The sequence below is a fragment of the Anarhichas minor genome, unplaced genomic scaffold (assembly GCF_050575085.1).
Source record: "Anarhichas minor isolate MPS153535 unplaced genomic scaffold, ASM5057508v1 ptg000040l, whole genome shotgun sequence".
Lineage (NCBI taxonomy): Eukaryota > Metazoa > Chordata > Actinopteri > Perciformes > Anarhichadidae > Anarhichas > Anarhichas minor.
This window is the reverse complement of record NW_027466486.1, coordinates 9,388,687-9,413,609: the sequence shown is the minus strand read 5'-3', so window position 1 is coordinate 9,413,609 and position 24,923 is coordinate 9,388,687. Positions and strand designations below refer to the sequence as shown.

General features: G+C 42.5%; 1 protein-coding gene across 1 annotated transcript; it reads left to right on the top strand.

Annotated features, from left to right (window-relative positions):
• The first annotated feature begins 9 nt into the window (after positions 1-9).
• exoc5 (exocyst complex component 5) lies at positions 10-9,386 on the top strand. Its single transcript, XM_076108139.1, has 18 exons — positions 10-193; positions 523-617; positions 1,983-2,130; positions 2,262-2,456; positions 3,883-3,947; positions 4,189-4,217; positions 4,318-4,427; positions 4,643-4,687; positions 4,785-4,925; positions 5,006-5,088; positions 5,181-5,390; positions 5,517-5,664; positions 5,780-5,888; positions 6,534-6,654; positions 6,767-6,853; positions 6,972-7,080; positions 7,275-7,490; positions 8,133-9,386. The coding sequence occupies exons 1-18, from the start codon at positions 167-169 to the stop codon at positions 8,319-8,321; spliced, it is 2,127 nt and encodes a 708-aa protein (XP_075964254.1). The 5' UTR covers positions 10-166; the 3' UTR covers positions 8,322-9,386.
• The last annotated feature ends 15,537 nt before the right edge of the window (positions 9,387-24,923 follow it).

Genomic DNA, 24,923 nt, shown 5'->3' with positions numbered 1-24,923 from the left:
CCACCCTTCTCCACCCATACAGGAAGCCGGACTGCTAGTCAGCCAACGCTAGCTGTCAACAAAGGGCGAAACTGTACGAAATCGGTAAATCCATGTGGAAGTCGGCGGTATTGTTGACTCGGAGAGCCTTCCTCTAAATTGCATTTCACTACGCTGAATCTGGAACATGGCGACAACACCGCAGCTGTTCGAGGTAAAATGACTGCTGCACCGGGGAGCTGTGTTAGCTGTCAGGCTAGCTATCACTAGGTTGCTAACTATCATTAACGGTAGCTTAACGGTCAGTTATAAGATAGAGAGAATAGGGACAAATATAGTCCTTTGAGCTATTCGGGGTGAGGTCAATGTTATTAGAAGACTGTAAAACGCCACAGTAGGGTGCAGGTTATTCGTGTAACCTTACCGTTTGTTGGTCAAGTCTATTGTTCTTCTATCTTTTGGGGTCCTTAGCTGGTGTTTTGCTGATGTTATTATTGTGTGGGGCAACGATCGGTGCACTCACTACTTCCTCTCCCCCCTCAGGAGCCCTTTGATGCAGACGAGTACATCGAAAGGTTGGCATGGAGGACACCAGGGGGAGGCTCCAAAGGAGGAGCCGAGGCATTTGACCCCAAAAGGTACTGTAGGTGCATATCGCTCACCTTTACTGTACACATGAACATGAGTCTGTCAATCAGTAGAATATCATACGCCATGTTTTAACCTCAGTTTGGTGAATATCACTGCCAATGTGTCCCCTGGTTCCCTACATATTTGCTGTCTTGTGATAGTTTAAAAACACACCAACAGTTGCATTGTTTTTCTTTATTTTCTTACATGATGTACATTTAGCTCAGTGACGAGCACATTTCTTTAAAATTGCTTGCTTTGTTTTCTGTTGCAAACAATATTGTTTTGAAGGGCAATGCAGCGTTTCCATTCGTGTCTGCTGACAGTGTAACACAGCTGAGCATCTCTAACACGGCGCTCTTTCTTAGAATGACTTAATGATGCCTTCCTGGCCTATTCCACAATTCCACGTCTTTTCCTTTCACTGAAGTTGACTAGATGTTGACATTAAGATATTTGTCTTTGTCTGGTCAAGTCATGCTAATAAACCAAAAAATGCCCGTATCTATTCAGTTATATTATGATCTTGCACTTAGTACAGCTCTTGTCTGCATTTCTTGGCAGCTTTTAAAGGGGTTGGGAGCAATAAATGTAATTCAGCTTTCCAAACGTAATACTATATTGAAAGTCTTCCAAAATAAATCAAGATTTTTTTATATTTTCAGCCTCCAGTATCAGCTTGCTAAAGATGTCATCTTGGTCTCTTGTATGCTACGTGTTGGGTTGGAGAAATACATCTATGTTCAAGATTTTGTTTCGTGGTATTTTCACTGCTTGTTGTGTTTACACTTGAGGACCGAGTTACTTCTCGCAAGCAAAAAACGCCATAACAGTTTAACTATACTGTGGATCCATTCTGCCTTATCTGCTCCCTCCACAAAACTGTTGCCACCACCTCCTCTGAAGCTCTTAGAGAAGAGTCAGAGACAACATATCTGTGGAGGCCACCATACTGTGAGTCACCAGTCAGTGAATGAGTGTCTATTGGGAAGGGATGGGAGATGTCTTTAAGCTGTAGCCAGTGCAGAGGGAATTAGTCAAGAGATTATACACTCATCATTTTGGGATGTTTCCTAGTCTGTGAAATGTGGTGCTGACTTAGAACATTTGCGCTGCCGTCCTGATGGCACTTAAAATGCAGCTGACGAAGTAGCTAGTTTTCAGAGCTTCTTAAGCCTGGGGACCCAGGAGTAAAGCCTCCGGCACTATTCTGTAACTAACTATAACTGTGTGTTCAGTGGGATGGATTTAACCTTGTGGTACCCAATTACTCCTCCAGAGCAATGCCATTGTCTGTGTGTTTTACCTGTAGTGTATGTTGATAAGACCAATGTGAAGTTCTGGATCTACAGCCTGTCTTTCCTCTGTGATAGGCTGTTGGAAGAATTTGAGAACCACATCGAAGAGCTGAAGCAGTTGGACGAGAAGATCCAGCGGCGAGTGGAGAAGCTTGAGCATCAGTGTCATCGTGAGGCCAAGGAATTTGCCCACAAAGTGCAAGATTTGCAAAGAAGCAACCAGGTGGGTTGTATGGTCAAGCAGCCAATCGCACGTACCTCAATGTCTTTGAGCTTTAGGTTGTTGTTTTATTCATCACGTTACAGTACGGCTTTATCTTTTCTATACATTGCCTCGGCTCTTTGTCTACGCAGGTGGCCTTTCAACATTTCCAGGAGCTCGATGAGCACATAAGCTATGTGGCGACTAAGGTCTGCCACCTTGGCGACCAGCTGGAGGGGGTGAACACGCCTCGACAGAGGGCCGTGGAAGCTCAGCGTCTAATGACCTACTTCAACGAGTTCTTGGATGGGGACCTACGCAGTGACGTCTTCAATAACCCCGACAAGGTGAGTATTTTGCATACGCCTTCCGTTCTCTTTAGTGGAGGTGTGTGTGTGTGTGTCCATTGACGAGGACCCCCACTGTGACACAGCTGGAGGTGAGAATGAATAGGATTATGAGGTAAACCATCCATATTAATTTGTCAAGTTTATCCCTTTAGTTGGATCCCAGGGCTAATTTGGATTAATAAACTGTCATTTGCTGTCTGACAATAGCTGGATGATTGACTAGCATGGATGTCAACATGCTCATGTCAACCCTAATTGCATTTACAGAAGGTTGTCTGGGAGCGAGCATTTGGTTGGTCCTCAGCTTTGTGTCGCATTACAGCGGCGAAGAGCTTGTGGCATTATGGTGCATGTAAGGGCGGTGATAACATGCATGCAGGAAGATGACTTGCACACTTTTACTTAGTTCCTGCCTACACAGGGACCATGTTGATGTTAGACAAGTGACCCATTAAAGTTTGATTTTGCAGTTTTCTAAGTGACAGTATGAAGATTGGGATGCTTTAGATTAATTCCTGTTGGTAACACCATCAGTGGATGCAGAGCAGTGAGTCTGGGGGTCAATCCCAGAGACGGGAGCTGGAGATGGAGCTAGTTTTCCGGAGAGGCATGCAGAAATATCTGGTCAGATTCCTTTTTTTCCTGAGCATACCTCCAGACGAGGGGGAAAGAGGAAAGCTGCAAGTGAATAGCTGAAGGGGGATGGCTTTGCTAATCCTTCTGAAAGGGAGGGCTGGGCCGCCAGCGTGGAGACAAGTGCTGCTAAACCCTGACTGCAGGGAGACGGCTACATTACTTACATGGGATTTAGCTAATCTTAGCTGGGGGACAGATACTTAGAAAACCTTCGCCGAGCAGAAAGGCTGAATCCTCCTCACGGGAGCAGAGTAATGATGTTAGCTGAGGCAGGCATCTGCGGGAACAGAGGAGTTGCGGACGGCGGGCCTTTCGTAGGTCTGGGGCTTTTTCAGCCAGTGTGTATGTCAGGAGGGGCGGAGGGGAGGGGGGCTCTCGACAGGGCCCCCTTTTTTAAGACAGATATCCCTGGCCGGACAGATTATTGAAGGCGATTTAGACTCCAGTGGGATTACAGCCCATTCAGAAAAGGCATGCCAATATAGAGTTGGATGTGCTGCTAAATCAGGACTGCTGCTGCCGATGCCCAGGTGAGCGCAGCCTGTCTGTTATCATATCCCTGTTCAACATGGGGAGGTGGAGAAGGGCAGCTCTAAAATGATGATCCCCCGAGTGGAGACACCGCCGGAGGCCTGCCAGCTTTCTGTCTGGATGTCCACCTCTCATGGTCTTGTTGTGCTCTCTCTCTCTCACTCTCACTCTCACACTCACACTCACACTCACACACACACACACGCTCACTCACTCACTCACTCACTCACTCACTCATGCTCTCTCTCTCCTTCAGATTAAGGAGGCTGCTGATATAATTCAGAAGCTGCATCTCATTGCCCAGGAGCTGCCATTCGACAGGTGAGTCGGGCATCCTGGAGGCGGCTTTAGACAAGAGCACTGTCAAACAAGGGGAAGGTGGAGTATTAGTGATGTAGACTATTCCTCACAGTGTAAGCCAGCACAGGACATATCGAGTATTAAAATACTTAATTAATTTTAAGAAATTAAACGCATTAACCTTTATGAATTAATAAAAAAGTATAGTGTTATATCATTTGTAAGTGTTTCCTTGAAGATTCATTATCTTTTCCTCTGACAGATTTGCAGATGTCAAGGCAAAAATTGCGAGTAAGTTTCATAAAAAAATGAATGTCCCCATTCCAAATACAGTGGAAGTTATCTACAAATGATAATGTTATTTTGTGTCTTTGTTTGCGTTACTACCCAGGTAAGTACCATGACCTGGAGCGGCAGTTAATCCAGGAGTTCACAGCTGCCCAGCGCAGGGGTGAGATTGGACGTATGCGGGAGGTGGCAGCGGTTCTATTGCATTTCAAGGTGACCAGGAAGAGTCAGTTTTGACGTCTACATTTGAACTTTAGTCCACATTTAGTCTAACCATAAGTCTTTGATATTTGGGATTGTTACTAGCTTCAAACAGTATATACTGTTCTAACGTGCACTTTTTTTTTTTTTTTTTACGTCTCTGAACTTCAAAACAGCACTTCAGTGTAATCTTGCAGAAAAGTAACTTGCTGATCTTTTTGTTGAAGGGCTATGCACACTGTGTGGACGTCTATATCAAGCAGTGTCAGGAAGTGAGTGTAAAAAGTTTCTCTTGTACAAAACATTCCACTTTTTTGTGTGTAAGTAATATCCACCGACTCCTGGTTAACCCTTTGTTTGTCTCCCTAGGGGGCCTACCTGAGGAATGATGTGTTTGAGGACACTGCAGTCCTCTGCCAGAGAGTCAACAAGCAGGTGGACGAGGTCTTCAGCAGCCCAGAGACTGTTATGGCCAAACTCATTCAGAACATCTTTGAAAACAAATTGCAGGTATTTCTATTACTTCTCCTTTTTTTTAGTTCTATTTAGACATGTCTTCTCTGTTGTATTTAACACCTTTGTGTCTGCAGGCCCACGTTCGAGAAAAACTGGATGGAACACGACACTCTGATGTAGAACAGTACCTCAAGAACCTCTATGATCTGTACAGCAGGTATTGGTTCTCTTGTTTTGATTCACTTTCTGTCTACACAGTTACCTTATGTTTACGTTTCTACACACTTTCGGTTTTTGCACGTTCTCCAGGACCACAGCATTGGCCACTAAGCTGACTGAGTTCAACCTGGGATCAGACAAGCACACTTTCCTGTCTAAGCTGATAAAGAGCATATTCTCCTCATACCTCGAAAGCTACATCGACATGGAGAGGGACTACCTTCGCACTCGAGGTGCCATGATTCTGCAGCGCTACTACGACTCCAAGAATCACCAGAAACGCACAATTGGCACCGGCAGGTCAGATTTTGGGTTTAACTTTTTCCCCACATAAGGACGGGTTAGGATTAATTATTTGAATATGTTTTACTAAATGATAAGAAATAATGGTGTTACAAAGTAATCACTATCTGTGTGTTTCTACAGTATCCAAGAACTGAAGGAGCGGATCAGACAGCGCACCAACCTCCCTCTTGGCCCTATGATTGACACCCATGGGGAGACCTTTCTGTCCCCAGAGCTAGTTGTCAACCTGCTGCAGGAGACACGTCATGCCTTTGAGAGATGCAACAGGGTGAGGGATACAAGATGACTTTTTTTTTCGCTGAGAGCAGTGTTGGAGAGAAAATCCTGCTGGGGGCAAAAATAGCTAAATGTGTTCTCTTTCTATCGGTTTTGGGGTGACATAGCTTTCAGATCCTTCAGACCTGCCCAAGAACGCCTTCTCAATCTTCCTGCTGCTGGTTGACCATCTGTGTGTGGATCACATCGACTACGCCCTAGAGATTGGCCTCTCAGGTACATTCAGCTCATTCTAACCCCACTCTGTGGGTGAAGACTGGGGCCACACCGCTCACTCTATCACAAATCAGGGCCGCTGTGTCGTAAATCAGAGACTGAATTATTTGAGGGATGCAGGCCACACAGGTCACTGTTAGTGAAGTATCATGATCTCACTACTGTTAATAGGCTTTTACTTTGTCATCAACCAGATGGTGTTTTGTTGCTATGGATGCAATTCAATAATGCAACCCAAAAATTTGATGGCAGTTAACAAAAAAATAGAAATATCTAAGTTACCCTGATGCACAGCGAGTTGTGCCTCTGTGGCATTTCTCTGAATACAGGATGTAGCTGATCATTTTCAGGCAGCTACAGTGGAACTAAACAAGTTCCTTTATCTCCTAGTGCTCAATTCATAAGATATATTCTTCATCAAAGAAATGCAACACTGATGTCCCCATAGTTTGATTGCTTTCTCTTCACCGTCTGATGCTGAATTAGTACATTGCTGTGAATGTTTTTTTACGTTGTATTTCTGTGGTTACAACCCATATAGAGCAGGCAACGGTGCTTTTCTGTGAATCGTAATGACTCGTCCTTTCACTTACCTTGTTTTTTTTTTTTTTGCCTGGACTTCTTCGCTCTCTCTTTGATCTACAGCGATTCCCTCATCAGATGCCAAGAATGCCAACCTGTACTTCCTGGACGTCGTTCAACAGGCGAACTCTATCTTCCACTTGTTTGACAAGCAGTTTAATGACCAGCTCATGCCTCTTATAAGGTCAGTTCCAGGTCAAAGTCTTGGTTATTTATGCCACTGCCTTTCATCAACACATACCTTGTAGATGAAAGGAAGAGCTCTGATTTTACCTTTTTAATATCTATGTCTCCAGCTCATCTCCAAAGTTGGCAGAGTGCCTGCAAAAGAAGAAAGAGGTGATTGAACAGATGGAAGTGAAACTGGACACAGGAATCGACAGGTCAGTGTGTTTATAAGTCGCTCTTATATGTGATGTGTTTCAAATGTGACCAAAACCCATAATGGAACAATGACAGGTCTTCAAAACAGTTTCTGAAGTGTTTTTCTGCTACACACAGAACAATAAACTGCATGGTGGGGCAAATGAAGCACATCTTGGTAACGGAGCAGAAAAAGACAGATTTCAGGCCTGAGGACGAGAACAACGTCATGATCCAGTACACTACAGTAAGACATACAGGGCCTCAGCTTCCACCACTCAGCTCACATGCAAAGCTAAACAAATCAGCAAAAGTGACTTGCAAATCACTTACATCTGTCCATCTTCTTGTTCTTTGAATACAAATTGCACGTTTTTGGTATCTACCTTTGGTATTTGTCAGCATGTTTTCCATGTGTCCCTGTGTGTCTCCTCCCGGCAGGCTTGCTCTAAGGTGTGCGCCTACGTCAGTCGGCAGGTGGAGCACGTGCGGAAGTCCATGGATGGGAAAAACGTGGACACGGTGCTGACAGAGTTGGGCGTTCGTTTTCACCGGCTCGTCCACGAGCACCTACAGCAGTACAGCTACAGCTCAATGGGAGGCATGCTGGCCATCTGCGACGTGGCTGAATACCGACGAAGAGCCAAGGATTTCAGGGTGAGCGGGGGGACGTAGGTTACACTGTTCACAGGGCAAGACGCGGCATCCTCCAACAACGACCCTCGTTATGTTTGTTGTCACATAAAGTAGTAGTTATGCTCTTAGTTGTTGGATTATTTTACATTCAGTAAATCCAAAAAGGGCTGCAACTAAGAATTCTTTTCATCATTGATTATATAATAGTACACAGAAAAGATGCAAATTCTCACGTAGGAGAACCTTTAAATGTTATAACTAAAATTATAAATGACATAAAATGATTAATAAGTTAAAAACATTCTTGTTGATACATTTTCTGACGAGCGAATAATCAATAAGTTGCCCAATCAGCACTACATTACAAGTGCATTTGCAGGGTTGGAGGAGATGGACCATGCGGCTATAGAGATATGGATATTATATATTTAATACTATACATATACCCTGTATATATATATATATATATATATATATATATATTATACAGGATGCATTTAAATGTACAGGTTTACATCATGTTTTGCATCTTCAGTCACAATACAATGAAACCTGTGATTACAATTTAGAGCATTTGTCATGACAGGTTTGCATGTATGCAGGGAATAAACGTGGGTATACTGTATATATTTAACATGGTATAATACGTTGTCTGTTCTCCAGGTGCCTTTGGTGCTGCAGCTCTTCGACACACTCCACGCTCTCTGTAACCTGCTGGTCGTTGCGCCTGACAACCTGAAGCAGGTTTGTTCAGGTGAGCAGCTCACCAATCTGGACCGAAACCTCCTGCACGCCTTCGTCCAGCTCAGAGTGGACTACCGTTCAGCCAGACTGGGCCGACACTTCAGTTAATGACTATTTCAACACCTCGCTGCCCTCCGTCCAGAAACCCATGCTTTGATGAGACGACGCGCCTTGAAGAAACCAGTCCTGCTTCAGAGAATGCGTCGTCCGGGCCCCGGCATACAGACTCCACCGGGGCTGCTTCGTACATCATGGAGACAAAAGCCTACTGCTCCTTGAATGTGGGAAATGTGCATTTCAACTATTTTTTCATTGTTAATTTCTTCAAGCTGAAGAAATCTAAATGTCTATTGACTTAATATTTCATTTGTTTTTAAATGCTAATCCATCACCAATCCACATGGCTAAAAAATTGACATATTATAGTAAATGGACAACATTGATTTCTGTGCTCATGTAAAACAATTTTTTTTTGATTGTGCCAAATATATAAATTCTGTGTCTGCAATTGTGCACAGAAATAGACCCCTAAAGCTGCTGTAAAGGGAGACTGTCAACAATCACGCTGTAACGTCGTACTTAAAGGCTGCAGTAGCACTGTGTATTGGGAACAGCTACCCTTTGTAATGAGGTGCAGGGGACCTGACAGAGACAGCCCCACCAAAGCATGAGATATAGAGCCCTGTCTGGCTAAGAGAGACACATGACCACCTCTCTACCCTTTGACTTCTGACCACAAAGTAGAGGTCAAGAGGCCATCACAGAGAAGTGTGATCTGAACTATTAACAGGTCTGAGAACCTCTCTGGAGGTTTGGGTGGCCCCCTTTTAGGCTGAGATGACTGGTGTGATGGGTCAGTGAGTATGTGTCACTGTAATTGCACAGATCAACACTTGCTCATCCAGCGGAGCACACAGTCCAAAGACATTGTTGGCTTGATCTGCAGTGTTTCCGGGTCAGGGGACATTGAAATGTTGACCTCGGCTGATTAAGGAAACAAACTAGAGGGGACTTCTTCACACAGGGCTTATTTGGTCTCAGTCACTGTCTTCTGCACTAAAAAGAGCAGTCAGGTGTTCCCCGATGCCTCAAACTGTCTGCGACGCAAAGCTGCTCCCACTGTACTGCTGTTTACCTTAATTAGTGACTCATTAAAAAAAATGTTGCATTTTATTATCATCCCTCTTCTGAACATCCTTAATACATGGGGAGCTTTGAATACAAAGTTTGCCCAGTTCCTCTCCGAATGTCACTTTCAAAGTGAGATGAAAAAGTCTTCCTTTCTGTGGAAGTCATCAAGTATTCATGGGAATTCTTGTCACCAGAGTAAAGTTCTTTCTTAGACTTCAGGAAGTGAGCAGAGCCAGAGGGGATTAGATATCTACGAGTTGATGAATTGTGTGCAGTAGTCATGGACGGGGGGAGAGCCGGGGCGATAGAGACGCCTGAGAGCTCAGTTCCAGCTCCGGCTGGTTAGTGTTGTGTAGAATGTACACACGGTGCTGTGCAAGTTCAAACAACATAATTAATTAGGCTAATATTAATATTATCAATGCCACATAAATTCAATTCTCTCAGCCCTAATCACAACTGGATAGCTTGTAAAAATTATTTTGTTAGGCCCTGATGCAAACAGTGGGTCTTTTCCAAACATTTGAAAACTATTTGTTTTTGCGGCGATTAATGTGCACGATGCAGGAAGGGTCGGGGGAGCGGAGCCGGGCCAGGGACGATAACTGGTGTGGAGACGGCGGCAGATGCGCAGCCTGGCCCCAGGGACTCCCAGCGCAGGCACATGGAAGAGGCGGAGGGATGTGTTTTTTGGGGGCGGGTGTTTGAGCAGGTGGAGGGGATTAGTAATACTGTCAACACTGGAGAGCTGGATAAGACTGTCCTCTCTTACTCGTCGGTTTGAGCAGCTCTTGCATACACATTCAGACACATAAAGACGCCAACACATACAAACACAGGGGCATCAGGACAGGAGAGGGAAACGTATCTGCGGTTGAACTGACGACCATGGACAAGTTGTTCATGTTCCACCTTTGATTCTGCTTCTACTAGTTTTACATCCACATCCTTTGATGTAACAGTTACTCCAGTGAATTTAGTTTTTTAGCAAAGTTTAGGCCAGGCCCCAAACACATCTGTCATTTAGACTTTTAGAGCACACATAATCAGATTTTTAGATTTGAATAGAACCTTCTCATGTGAGTCTGTAAAGACACACAATTTAAATATTCTGCAACTGAATCCTCTGTTCCTCTGACCACAGATACACTCATTTGTTTTTCCCTTTTTCATGCATCTCCCTCCCTTTGTCTCCTTTGCCAAATAATCAACCATACTTTCCTGTCTTTCCACTCTTTCTGCACAACAGGCTGGTGCTCCAACATCCCATAAATCCTTGCTCTCGGCGCATTGCTGCTACCCCAACTAGGCCGGCCCTCCCTCTGCCTCCTGGAGCACTGACAATAAAGCATTACAGCAGTCAATCCATGTCAACAACAGCTTTGCTTAATTCCTGCTAAACACGTTTAAACTAAATCTTCACCTAATGATGCATAATGATTTTCTCTTTAGTGTGCTGGCGGCTAGTATACATTTTTGGTGGTTTGTTTTACCCGCCATCGCAAAGATGACTGAGGTGTTCTTAACTGTAGCAGACAGACAGGGACGGTAAAGATCTCCCTGTCAAAATGAGTCGGGTAATTGTGATGAGACACACTGCAGTGTGCTGCCCTCATACAGAACATGATAAAAGTCGTTGGCTTGTACTATTTTCAAACACAATATAATGGAATTAGAAATCATGCAATAGATGTGATCAGTGTCAACTGTTTGATTATTCAACAGAAAGAAACGTCGGAGTATAAATCATGAAAATAATACTGTGCGGCTGAGTTGAGAATGGTGGGAAAACTAGGTATCCATAGAAAGCACTTTGTCCTTTTCAAATCTATTCTTTAGGATTTCTGTGTGAGAGACTTTCGTGATGTGGGCACACAGCCAGGCCCTCTGATGTGATGCAGATGTTGCCCTGGCCTTGACCTCCTGCCCATACGATGCCGGGGCCAAAATGGCACAGGTGCCGCGCCACCTTCAGTCTTGGGCAGCCGGGAGCTGCGCTGTGCAGGATGTGAACGGTGCCAACTCTCCTCCTTTGCTCACTTTTCTCATTATCAAGGTCTAGTCTGATGGGGCTTAATGAAACTCTCCCTTGATTCCTGCAATCATACACAACTGTCCTTTTGATGATGCAAAACTAGTGTCCTTTTTTTCCACCCTCCCCCACGCCCTCTCTCCAATAAGAACACTATTAATTCTCTGCCATAGTGGAGTGTTTTCCAGTGCTATTCCCTGGCCCTGTGCCTTGCTCTCTCTCTTGGCTGGGTTTGTCTGGTTGACTGCTCCACAGGAACAGACTGGCACTCTAGCTGAGGGCTCCAGGGTCTGCACACACAATCCACTAAACATGTCTCTGTGTGAGGAGCTGCACTGTTTCCGAAATAGGAACTAGGAGTCCTGATTTACCACAAAGTAAGCCTATTTAAAAGTAATCATGTATACTATTCTTTATTATTATTATTACTAATGTGCATGACTATCATTTTAGGGCAATATACATTTTAATTAAAAGTGCTAAAATGCACATTTCTACGGTTATCTTGATATAATGTACATGCCCGCATGCTTAAAATCATACAACATCCACCCACTGGCTGTCAAATTGGCAGATGTACAAAAGCACATAAGAAAAGCATACTGTCTACGCAACATATTAAAATCACACAGTGACAGTAAAAAGAACAAATTGATTCTGATGGTTAAGGGACTTCGGTGCTAAACACATTCACTCACAGGGCAAACAAACATCTGTTTGTTTGTAAGGCCTATGGCCCTCCTAACCTACTGATGTTGAACCAAGCCTGCACACATGCCAAAGAAACAAATGAGGTCTCTCTCTCCTCTGAAGATGAAACACTGCATCACCAAAGCATGTGCATTTGTCTAATCAAGCTTTTGCCTGCGGCTACACTGAATGTAAATGAATAGGCTTTTGTGTGCCAGCCTCTATTTCTGTTCAGACCGGCTGGTGTTTGATGATGAAATGGTGCGGTGAACATCAGACAGAAGGGGGCACTAGTGCTCCAGTGTTGCTCTCCTCCCCTGTGGAGCCCTCTCTTCCTCAGAGCTCCTCACAATGGGGGTCTGCCTGAGGGGGGAAATGTTGCTTTTTTAGGTCTGTGAGCGCATATCCCTTAATCCCAAGCTATGATTGACAATCATGATTTAGGGTATATGGTGTCCCATTCTAATCCACGAGCAATGATTTCATTTGCATACCTTCCATACGTGGCCTCATTTTGGAGGAAACGGCTGCCTTTGTAAGTGATACAGAAAGAGAGACGGGGAAAGCTGAACAGAGTGCAAGATAGAGAATAAGGAGGAGAAAAGAGAATGGATGAGGGAATGTTTGTGTTTTTTTTTCCTTCTTCTTTTTTTGCCAGAAGGAAGATGATAGCAGTCGCCATGCCCAACCAAGCATCCCTGTATATATGCCTTTTCCTCTGCAGCACTTTCCCCTGTCACACACTCACACACACAAAATACATGTGCATATTCAAACTCTCAAGCACAATCACAAGAATATTCAAAGATGTATGGAGACGCGGGGACACGGAGGAACACACAGAGATGCTCCCTCACACGATGCAAAACTAAATTGCTATTTGCTCATTTTATAACCAAGTCAGGCTTAATTATAATCATGGGAGTTTGGGAGTTACCGTATAATCTCTAGAAGGTATTAAGAATTACCCAGAGCACACCACAGTGTAAAAGAAACAAATACAAATGCGTACAATTATTTCCCAGTCATAACACCCAGGGGAGTCTAAATCAAATAATGCTCAGTGTTCGGTATACCCACAGAGACCATTCATCCTCACTTTTATCTACTGAAGAAGTGGAACTAGAGTGAAACACTGAATAAAAGGTCAAAAGGGTCACATTTCAGGGTAAGGTAAAGGAAGCAATTAAAGTCAGAGATGTATAAGGAAAGATTAATTAATGTTATGCTTAGATATAATCTAATCGGAATACCCAAAGATAATTTTAGGTTTTTAGATTTCATGATACTTTATGTTGCTTTCATATAATGTATACAGTACATAGTCATTTTAAATAATGAGTAAATAAATGCAAAATTACACCACTTTATCTGTTGTTTAATTACTATATCAAATACTGACAAATTATTTCGGAATTATACCATTACTTGTAATTAATTTGTCATTGTTCTGTTATTACCAAAAAATAAAAAAATATATTACATATCATTTTTAGGGCATATTATTTGATTAAGAATTAAAATAGTATCATTTCAGTTTGCATCATCTAGATAATCCTATAATTACTAAAACATTGAAACATTTAATTTAAATAATAGTATTTAGTGGACCTCCCAACGTGTATGAAATGATGCACAAGACATCTACAATATTTCTATTTGATGAAATGGTGCAGCCATAAATGCTTGAAGTTTGAACATTTAATTCAATGTTATAAAGGAAATATCCTGTAGATACATGTTGATCTACAGTCTAATTAAGAGTTGAAAACCAGCTGATAAATTAGTTTTATATTATCATATATTAATCTCTTACTTCAGGGGAAACAAAAGCAGAGAACTGCATGTTAGGGGGTTAAACTTCTTAAGATTTAACAAAAGATTGCATTAAACGCACAGCCCCTACTTTGCACCTATTTACATGCACACATCAATCCACACTTACATTATTCTAATAACAATGGTGTCATTTTCAAAACAAATGTCAAATATCCCTCATCTATATTTATCTGATTTTTAGTCCCCTAGGCGATGCAGCCAAGGTTATGCTTACAACAGAAGGAAGAGATAGTGAGGGAGCCTCTTCCCCCTCAGTAATCACCACCACATACTGTACCATCCATCCTTCCTTCCTCTCTGACTGACTGAGCCTGGCCAGGTCTCTGTGACAGAGGACTCCCCTTTGGAACAATAACAGCCTGATAATCTCCTCTTATCTCCAGTGTGTTTATTGCCTGGTTAACAGGCTGTCTACTTGATGGGTGTCTCTCCACGCCTCCGCCATAGGGGAATGATCGTGTCATCATGAACCTGAGGGGGAAAAAAGCAGTACTCTAGTCTAGTGAATGAAGGCTACATTAGAGCACGGAAGAATGCAGAGAAAATCAAGCAGAGAACAATGAATGTTTTAGTATGTGAGTTGCACAATACTACATGTAAAAAACAGATTATGTACACAATTACTTATGGGATGAACAGGCAAATTAAATATACTGTATGTTGCATTTCTGCAATACTTTCTGCCCTCTTAAAAAAATCGAAATATAGCATGACAATGAGGACAGGTGTGTGGACAGAGTTGTGTCTACCTGTCCTGAGTTTCCTCCCCCAGCCCACTTCTCATCCAGGGTGTCAGTGTGGGAGGTGGAATTAGGCTGCCTGAGGATGTGAGCACTTGAGCATCGCACCCATCACTCCATGGGCCATCCCACCCTCATAGCACTGTTTACCAGGCCTGGTCTAATTGATTCCCTCTCTTTATCTTTTTACCTCCTTAATTTTGTTATTAAGTGTGCGGGAGAGGCGCGAAAGCTCCTCTTTTTCCAATTTTGAGAAATTATACTCTTGTACTTGATCCAGCTAACAGGATTTTCTTAAATTACTTTATAAAAGACCATCTTTTAACTTTCTTCTTTCTCTCTCTATCCATTCATTAGCAGGTCTGCCTGAAGGCCTGCTCACATCAATTTCTTGGGTTAAAGTTACAAACTTAGGCAGCTCAGCTCGACGCTCACGGTGGTTTGCGGACGAGTGGGGGTGGCTGGGGGTGGAATGGGGACGAATTATTAATTTTTGAAGTATTAGAAAAATAAAGAGATTGAATTAAGAGTATTGGTCCTCTTTTATCCAGCATGGCTAGCCTCAGGGACTTACTGTGGTGGAGGACATTATGTAAATGCTCTCCCTCACTCTCTCTCATAGCCTGCTATCATCCATTCTCTCTCCCTCCCTCCCTTTTTTACCCTCTCTCTCTCTCTCTTTAGCAGTCAATCTCTGCTCTCCTATAATCTCTCTCTCCCGCTCTCTGTGTCTCTGTCCCTTTAATCTTCATCAGTCAGCAGAGACAGAGACAGTGTAGAGAGAGAGTGTCTTCTGTCAAAACAGCCCCTCTCTGGCTTGCTATTCTCTCCTATCTCGCTCATGAAGTGTTGGTTCCCAAAATCTACAAAAGCAAATTAAAGGTCAGGAAGGGAGCGAAGGCACCGACAGTTCATAATAATAAATAAGGTTTTAAATGTGCTGTAAATGAGATAGAAACCCACTTATTGTCTATGACTTCATCAGTGGGGTGGTGCATGTAGTCATCTGTGGTTAGGATCAATAGGCTCAAGAGGTGTTGGAGTCCTGGGCACTATAGGATCTAGAAGGGCACGCGACACCAAAACATGTTTACAGGTGTTGAGGAGTATTATATTTACAAAAAGTTTGAAAATAAAAAACACAGGGTGTGGAGTTAGAAAGAAGTGACCTTATACCAGACCTATGTGGCTCCTCATCTCTAGACTAGCGGCTCAAGGCTATAGCCACTACTAGAAAAACACACAAAGCATGGAATCATATAAGATGATATCTCTGGTTCTGGTGCATCGATTTTGGTCTTTTTTGTTTTAAACTGTCCATCGTGAGTCCAAAGATCTTATCAGTACTCTTTTAATGGTCAACAAAGGGTGGGGGTGGAAGGTGGTTCGGTTGACGGGAGACATGGAGAAAGAAAGAGGTGTTTGTTATACACATGATGACACAGAAACCAAGCTGTACAAACTCCAATATTCATGTATTGTTATTCATTGTGTGTAATGGTCTGTTGTATCATGAATGAAACAATTCAAAATTTCAAGTTTTCAAAACACAAGTGAAAAAGTGACGTTAACAAAAACAAAGATATGAACACTGGATAAGTTTTGACGCCTACATATTTATACTCTTTGACACATTCTTGCACAGATGTCAGTACATCAGACATACTTTGTATCCATTCTGTTGTTTTTATTCTGAATCTGATGTAGCAATTACTTTTTAGGTTAGGAACGGGGCCACAAATTACCTTCTGCTAGTTATTCAAATTTTAGTTAAATAAGCTAAAAAATAAGATAAATAACTGCAGAGTCAATGAAAGTCATTTGACTTACATTGTAAAAAATATTAAGATTGGAAAAGCATTCCTTCAAATACTTACAAAAGTACAAAAACCTATAAATAGAATCAAATCTTCACATCTCTCTTTTGATCTTCGGCTTCTCCTCAATGTAGATAGTCAGGCCAATAAATATCACAGGATACACAGGATCTTCCGACAGGTAAGTATAGCAGATTAAATGTACAAATTAGCAACGCGTCTGTTGTACAATGACAATAAATAAATAAACATTGTAACATTGTAAAAATCCAGATAGCCTAAACTGACGTACAAAACTTTGGTCAATATTGATGTTTATTCAAGAAGGCTGATGAGGCCCAAGTCCAGTTAATTAAACCTTAATAGAGGAGATAGTGGAAGAAGAAGAAGAAGAAGAAGAAGAAGAAGAAGAAGAAGGGGCAGTTTGGATGATAAGAGGAGGAAGGCCAAAGGGGAGGCAGAGAGGAGGAAGAGGAGGGTGGCGAGGTATGGTGTCAGTAACAAGGCTGGTAATCTTACAGCAGGAGGGGGAGAGGTTCCCAGCAGCACCGGTGACATCCTGCTCCAGCCGCGTACACGGCACTAGAGAGGAGAACAGACAGGTTTGATGTTAGCAAATATTAGATTTGTGCAGGACGTGGGTGTACTCTCTTTGACACGCTCATTGCATATTCAGAGACAGATGTTTCCGAGGACAAGGCGGAGGAGGGCGGGAGGCAGAATGAAAGGCCTGAGATGGCAGCGTTGCTCTCGGAGGAGCAAGTAATTGGCCCCTCGACGGTAGCGGCGACAGAGAGAGAGGCTCTTACACACACACACACACACACACACACACACCTCTTTCCCTCGCTCATCTCCTCTGCCTCTCTTCCCGGATCTGATAAAGGTAAACGTGTAGCAAATTTGTCATTTGATGAGGGAGGATTTTCACAAACAGAGCTGACATGATGAGCCTGTGATCTGCCTCTATGAGAGTCAGCAGGGGCCCAGGCAGGCAGAGATCTCAATCCTCCCTCTTCCTCCCCCCCTCTTGCTCTGTGCCTCTCTCTTCCTCACATACTGTCTCTCTCACACTCACACACACACACACACACACACACACACACACACACACACACTTGGCTGTGTTCACATGGAGCCTCAGTCTCAGTAATTGCTGCCTGCCATCCATATCTTTCTCCTTCTCTGTCTCTGAGTCCCTCGCTCTGCTGCTGTCTATCTCTCCTCCTCAGAGACATCCTCTTCTCCTTTTTCCCTGTTTCCTCTTTGCTCCATCAAATAAAGGGCCCGGCCCTCGCCTCAGCATCACACTCAATTTCTGACTCTTTCACTTATCTCTGGGCTCCATGCCTGCAGACTGCTCAATTATCCACACTCACCTAGTTTCCTCTTCTTCTTCTTGCCCATGCAAAAAAAAAAAAAAATCAAATATTCCCGTTGCCATATTGACAAGTTAAAGGGGTTAATGGTCAAGAGCTCAGTCGTAGACATGAGCGGAGTGATAAAGTTGCGACACATTCCTATGATAGCTGGAATAATACAGGGATTTATGAACAGGTTTTTAGGGGACTCTTATCAGATGGATTCAGAAGGACTGAGTTAAATTAAGTTTAGTGGCGATGGCCCATCCAGGCTCCTCAGCCAGAAATTGACCTCTATTACAGATTCATTCTCACTACAGTAACCCCTCCATAGAGATTATGAACACACTCTTTCAATGTGATCACGAGACTCTCCTCTGACCATAAAAACACATCTTCCCCATCCCACCACACCTAATTGCTCTGCACTTCTGCAATCCTCTTCTCAGACGATACCCCCTCCTTCTATCCCTCTCTGCTTCTTTCTCTCTCTTCTTTTTTGAGTCTTTTCTCTCCATCAGATCTGAGAAGGAGTCACTGGGTTTGAGCCCTTCCACTCAGAGGTAATGGTCCTGCCTCTGCCTAGTCCCATGACTATAATCCTGGGACTCGGGACCCGAGCTACTGCTCTCCTCCATGCTGCCTGCTCAATGCCCCTCTGTCTCTCTGAAATACCTCAGTTAATGTTAACCCTTTAGCACAATTCTGTAAATATGTATGCTAATTAATTAAACAGTGGACAGGACAAATGCAAAAAAATAAAAATAAAATAAAAATGAGATGGCAGTTAAAGAACTGGTAAGGTTTATTACAACATTGGTCATATTTTCCTCGTGTTGCATCATTCCTTTTGGTAATAATAAGATTGCACAAAGTTCAACTTTTGGGAAAATACGCCTTTTCACTTTTTTGCTGAAGGTTAAATGAGAAGATCAATACCTCTCACATACATATCAAACATGTACAATAAAGATGAAGCCAGAGCAGCAGCCAGTTAGCTTAGCTTAGCATAAAGACTGAAATCAAAAAGTCAAATTGCAATACAGACAAACAGAATAACAATTTTGGGCAAATATTTTATTTATGTTATATTTTGTGAGGGATTATTACTAATATGAACCTCCAAATGATGTGGTTTAGGTGAGTAATTCATCAAACTTTTTCCCTTCTAGTACCACAAATTTAAAATCTAGAATACCTCAATGTGTAAAACTAATTATAACCATTGTTCTGTAAGGTAATATAAGGCCAGGGATTGCTGAGGCACTGAAAATTGAGTCAGCAGTCCGCTGAGAAAGAGTTAATGTAACTGAAATTTAATAAGAACATTGATGAACAAATAGTTTTTAATGTGGATTTGTCACATCAGTATCTGTACAGATACTTGGATTTCAACCACCCGTCTAATCATCTCACAGCTTGTGTTTCTTGCCCCAACAATTACATATGATGATGTTGATGTTCCCAGATCGCAGCAACTGACATGGTCGTCACTGATAGAAATAATTTACAAAACTAGGAAAATACAACCAAATTTGTAATTAACTGCAATTATCTTTTCAAACTCTAACCAGGCCTGGAGCTCCCTCAGTCAGCTGTTTGCTCTCTTATGTACATTCTTCCTGTTTATTAAGGCACGGTACCCTGAAACATCATGAGAAAAAAAAGCCGTGCTGCTTGGGAGAGGTCTTCTGTGGAGGGGGGGGGGGGGGGGGGAAGGGGGGCTCAGAGGAGAGCTGAACTTTGTTAATGGAGTGTTTCTCTGTGCAAGTCACTCAGCTTTGAAAGCCAAGCCCCCCGGGTGAGGACTCTGAAGCGCAGGAAAATCAGACATGCACAATCAGTTCCACTCCTTAAATCTCCCTCAGAATCATATCTTTTTGAGCAGCCTTTCCTTAATTTATTTCTCTATCAGTTAGTGGGTTGTGATCTGGCGAAGTGCTTCGGGAATAGGAGGCAATGCTGAACGGTGAAATGGAGAAGGTTCCTCTCTTTCTGTTTTCTGCTCCCTCGCTGATTTCCACACACACTTTTACTCTCTATCTCTCCCCCTGTGCCCTCACCATCCATTTAGGCAGCGCCTCTGACTAATTTGCCCATCACGCTTGCTGTCTGGTGCTTTACGGTTGGAGATGTTTTGACGTGTCTCTCTCGGCTCGCTCTCTCCACTGGCACTGTCTCCACTATGATTAAGAATATACTGATAATAAGCAAATGCCAAGAGTCACCGAACGGCTGAGGAATCTGGAGTGCCACAGCGTGAGAGAGTGTGTTTCTCTGCATCAGTGGGAAAAATGTTTAGAGTGAGCGGTGCATGCACAGCATTTTCACTCAAAGGAAATGTAATCCAAAGCGCAGAAAGAGTCGGGCTTCTAGAGGGCAGATTCTTTATGCTGAAGATGAAAGAGACGCACACTCACAATGTTCATTTATATCTCAGATTTCCCATTTAGATGAATGACAAATGGAGTCACATCACTTATTGATTACAGCCAATTGTTCAGGGGGGGTTAGGTGGATTTGAAAGTGCCAGCATGGATGTGGGTGCCACATAGGGCCTGAGTCAACGCCTCCCGCCATGCAGCGGCTCACTCCGGAGGTCGCCCTGTTTGACTCTTCCCACAATCCCCTTGGAAAAAAGGGCGTGTCACTGACAGGAAGAATGTGCCAGGCCACCGCAGAAGCCCCCCCCCCCCCCTCATACCCGCCCCAACCCCAAACCTCCACCCACTGGACTCACCAAGTGATTAGTTGGGGATTAAAATATTTGCTGGGCAAATATCTGCCTTGGCTGTCTGACCCAACATCACAGTTCAAAGACATGGGCTTAACCAACTTTTCTCTTTACTTGACAAACCATCAAGACATCCCCAGACCACACCCAGTACACAGACCATGAATCATTTATAACCTCCACTGAGAATACAAATCTCATGTAAAGCTTTGCAACGGTAAATCATCTGATCTCATGCTACATATGGAGCTGAAATGCTGAGAATGCAAGTCAAGTGCTGATGGGTCATGTGCTCCATTGAAACCGAGGTAATTACCAAAGGGCTCTAAAGAACATAATGTATACTGTGGATTAGTACTCACACTGGCTGCTGGAAAACACAAACCTGATGCAGAATTAGATTCTTTACTTATGTGCCACGATGTAAAAAAAATAGGATTCCTGCATTTGAAATGTTACTCAGGCAAAATAACTTTCAGCTAAATGTACTTAAAATATTCAAAATAAATAACTAAGTACCGAATTTAGCCAGGACATTTAAAAAATAAAGTTACATTTATAGATAATTACTGTTCTTATGCTGTTTTGTCTAAATTGGTTTGTCTCAGGCCAAAAACCGTACCACTGGAGACACTTGGTGCCAAAGTAGCCTTTTGATGTTTTTATAAATCACGAAAAGAAAATATATATATTATGAGCTTTAAAGAGCAGTTTGAGTTTTTCCACATAAAGTGCTGAATTCAGGGGAGAGGAGGAGAAGCTGCCAAGTACATTATTACCCCTCAGGGCCAAACAACACGCACCCCTGGGGACTTACATCACTCAGCAAATTAAGAGCAGACTCTGTGTGGACGGGGCCTTCCACCTCAGCAGCCTCCACCTCCCTGCCGAACAATACAACCTGCACTACCACCGCAGAGCATTCATCTCAACTCTATGCCTGGTCTTGTTATTCCTTTATTATGAGTCCTTGCCACTGACTCAGGGGGCTAATATTGTTTTGCTTCCGACGGTCATTTGGCACTGAGTGTTCTTAATTTCTTGCGCCCCCTCTCTCCATCCTACCTTTTCTTTGTGTCTCGTGAGGGTGGGGGCAGACGAGGCATGTCGGCAAAATGCAAAGGTTTAATTACTTTTTGTTGAATTAATTAAGGAGGAAAAACTTGTTCTTGGGGAACAAAAGTGAGGCTGGCTGGAAGCAGCGGTCGAGAACGGGCGTGGGGCACAGGGAAAGCGTCATAGTAGCCTGGCAGCCTCAGAGGATTTAATTTAAAGTGGGTCTCCTGGAGGGCCCATCTACTGGAGCCTTGGGCCCCAAATCGACCACTTGGAGGCTCTTATTGGTACCAAGCTTACAGCTATCCATCATTGTCACGCCACTCTCTGGAAACCAGGGCACACTGTGGAGAAACTGCATCAACACTTGTGGCTTCAGGAATCTAGAAGTCGCTGTCTGCAGGGTGCGTTACACCTGAAAACTCTACATAAACTTCTTCTTGTGCCTGCAGAGAGTTTGCTGTGAATTTTGAAAGTAAACAATTCTCTCTGAGTGAGCAAAATATGACTGTTTTGTTAATTTGATGCATAGCCTGGGGCTGCTCCATTGACAGAACAAAAAGTGAATTTGTTGATACATTAAATGTTTGTTTTAGTTTTAACACCCTCAGGGCTGCAAAGTTGGAACCAGAAAATGTACTCATACCCCAATAAAACCTTTCTCAGTACTGCTGCAGCTACTTTACAGATTAGGAGGAAAATTAAATTCTTGTTTGTTGTTCCCTATGTGTTCGATAAACTGAACCAGTTGTAAAATAATACACCCGATACACCCTGGCATCACTCACCCCAAATAAAAAACGAGTTAACCTTTTACCATCCACAGTTCTGCCTTTAAGTACAAGTATTAACATGTAGCATTAGACAAATAATCAATGCACAATGCTGAAACCTAAGGTATAGTTCAACATTTTGTAAAATATGCTTGTTTTGCTTTTTGCTGGGTGTTATCTGTATGGATATGAAGATATCGTCAGCAGATTTGTAGCTGAGCTTAGTATAAAGACTGGAAACAAAGGGAAACAGCTAGCCTGGCTCTGTACAAAAGTAACCAAATCTTCCTCCCAGTACCTCTAAAATTCACCATTTAACATATATATGGACACGTTATTGTATGGGGGGGTTATGTGCCATACTATTTCTTGGTGAGGCGCACTAGTCTTGTTTAATTAGTGAGCTTAAGAAGTGATGGTATCAGATTTGTTTACTTTTGGACAGAGCCAGGCGAGCTTTTCCCCCTATTTCCAGTTAATAAGCTAAACTATGTTAGCTAGCGGCTGACTGTAGCTTTGTGTTTAGCGTACAGACATGAGAGTGGTATCGATCTTCTTATCTAACTCTGAATAAGCGTATTTGCTAAATGGTAAACTATGTTTTTCAAATTGGTCAATTGGTGTAATAAATCTTTGAAACTTGTATGCCCAAAGTCATTGCAAGGGGACAACAACACTGTTTTAATGGGTGTTTAGGGCTTCAACCAGTCATTCCCAAAGACGGAAAATGTATTAGCCATACCATCAACCAGGAATAGTGACGTGTCCTGCAGCCGACCATCCTTCTGGCAATAGACTGAGCTGCTGCAGCACACCTGCCTAAGTAGATTAGCCTGGACAATTGGACTGTGCCATTCTACTACAGCCAAAGGGGTGTTCTCGGGAGCCACTACATCTATACCACAGAGGAGGAATGTCATCTCTCCCCTGCAATCAACCCGCATAGTATATATAATCATGTGTTAGGAGGTGGAGGGCAGTGTCTCTTGGTCAGATGAGCATGCGTTGGTTTGAAGTATGTTCAGTTAAGTTGTGCTTAGACTTCAGAGCAATTATGTTATAGTTTATCAAATCAATTTGAAGAATTTCTTCCGTGTTTTATTTAACATTTTTATCTGCAGTACACCTTTAAGCTATATGAGGGAGCCTGAAAGTTTGTATAGTTCTGAAAAGGCTACTGTAGCCTACATTCAATCTTATATTGAAAACAACTTACATTCTGTTTGTTTAACTGATTAGAGGACATAAACAAGAGCTTGTTAACTACGCCTAAATGCATATTGTTTAACTGATGAGGGGAAATGAAAACAGAGGAAATAAAAATAATGAGTTAGCCTCAACGCATTTATTTGGTCTTGTTTATAAAATATTTAACATTTGTAAAGGTTTTCAATAACACATGCATAAAACAAAGTTGTGATTTATCAAATCTATATCTCTTTGAAATGGCTAGTTTACCTATTCCAGATAATATAAGGTGATGCACAAATAAATGAGAATAAAAATGAGAAGAAAGTTGGGGAAACATTGGATTAAACAATAAGATCATATATATATATATATATATATATATTATGAGACCCACCCTGACATTCTCTTTCATTAGATTTGATCAATTTTCACCAGGAGGTCTGTTTAGTGTTTGAATACAAATGAACTGTAAGGTTGCACTGGGTGTGAGAATGATATATTTTTTAATTCATGGAAATTCATCTTGAACAGTTTGGGGCCTTGTCCAAATCTCTCAGACTTTCACTTTCTCCCTCTTATCTGGATCTATTAGCTCCAATGTGTCTCTACACTGTGATTTTCCTTTGGAAATACTTATCTCCATGTTGCTGAGACTTCTTCTCTTCCTGTCCCTATTTTGAACCCTTATCTGCCCATCACACCATAACGTAGATGTCCAATAAAGACATGAACATGAGATTCTTTCAAAAACATTAGAAGACACTTAGCTTGGCAAGCGAGATAACTACTCGACGTGTATTTGTTTTTTGTATGTGTTTTTGTGCTTGTGGCAAAGGGGGAGGGGAAGACTGTTTGAATACTACATCCAGTGTGCATGACAGAAATATCACCAAATTAGATGTCTCTAATCCCTTGGGAATATGACTTAGCCTGGAATGAATCAGTCCTCAAATGAGTAGGTGTTTTGAGGAAAGAGAGGCACTGATATAAAACGCTGAAGCCAGTAAACAACAATCCACAATGAAAATACAAAAAGGAAAGCGAGTGAGGCTGCCAGAGGAAGATGCCAACGAGATCTGAGACATTACATTCAGTATTGCAAACAATGAGATAGTGCCATTGTCAACTGAGGATTTTTAGTTTCCTTTTTCTTACCTTTTGGCTTAATGTGAACAAAATCTTAGGAAAATATGGCACAGTTTTTGCTCAGCTTCTTGGTGTGGGTTTTTACTTTTGTTCGATTTGTCAGTATATCTAATAGATGAAGTTTCAGTTCCAAAATGACATTTATAGACATACACTGAATGGTGCTTTGTTTTGTTTTTTTAAATAGAGATGGAACCTCA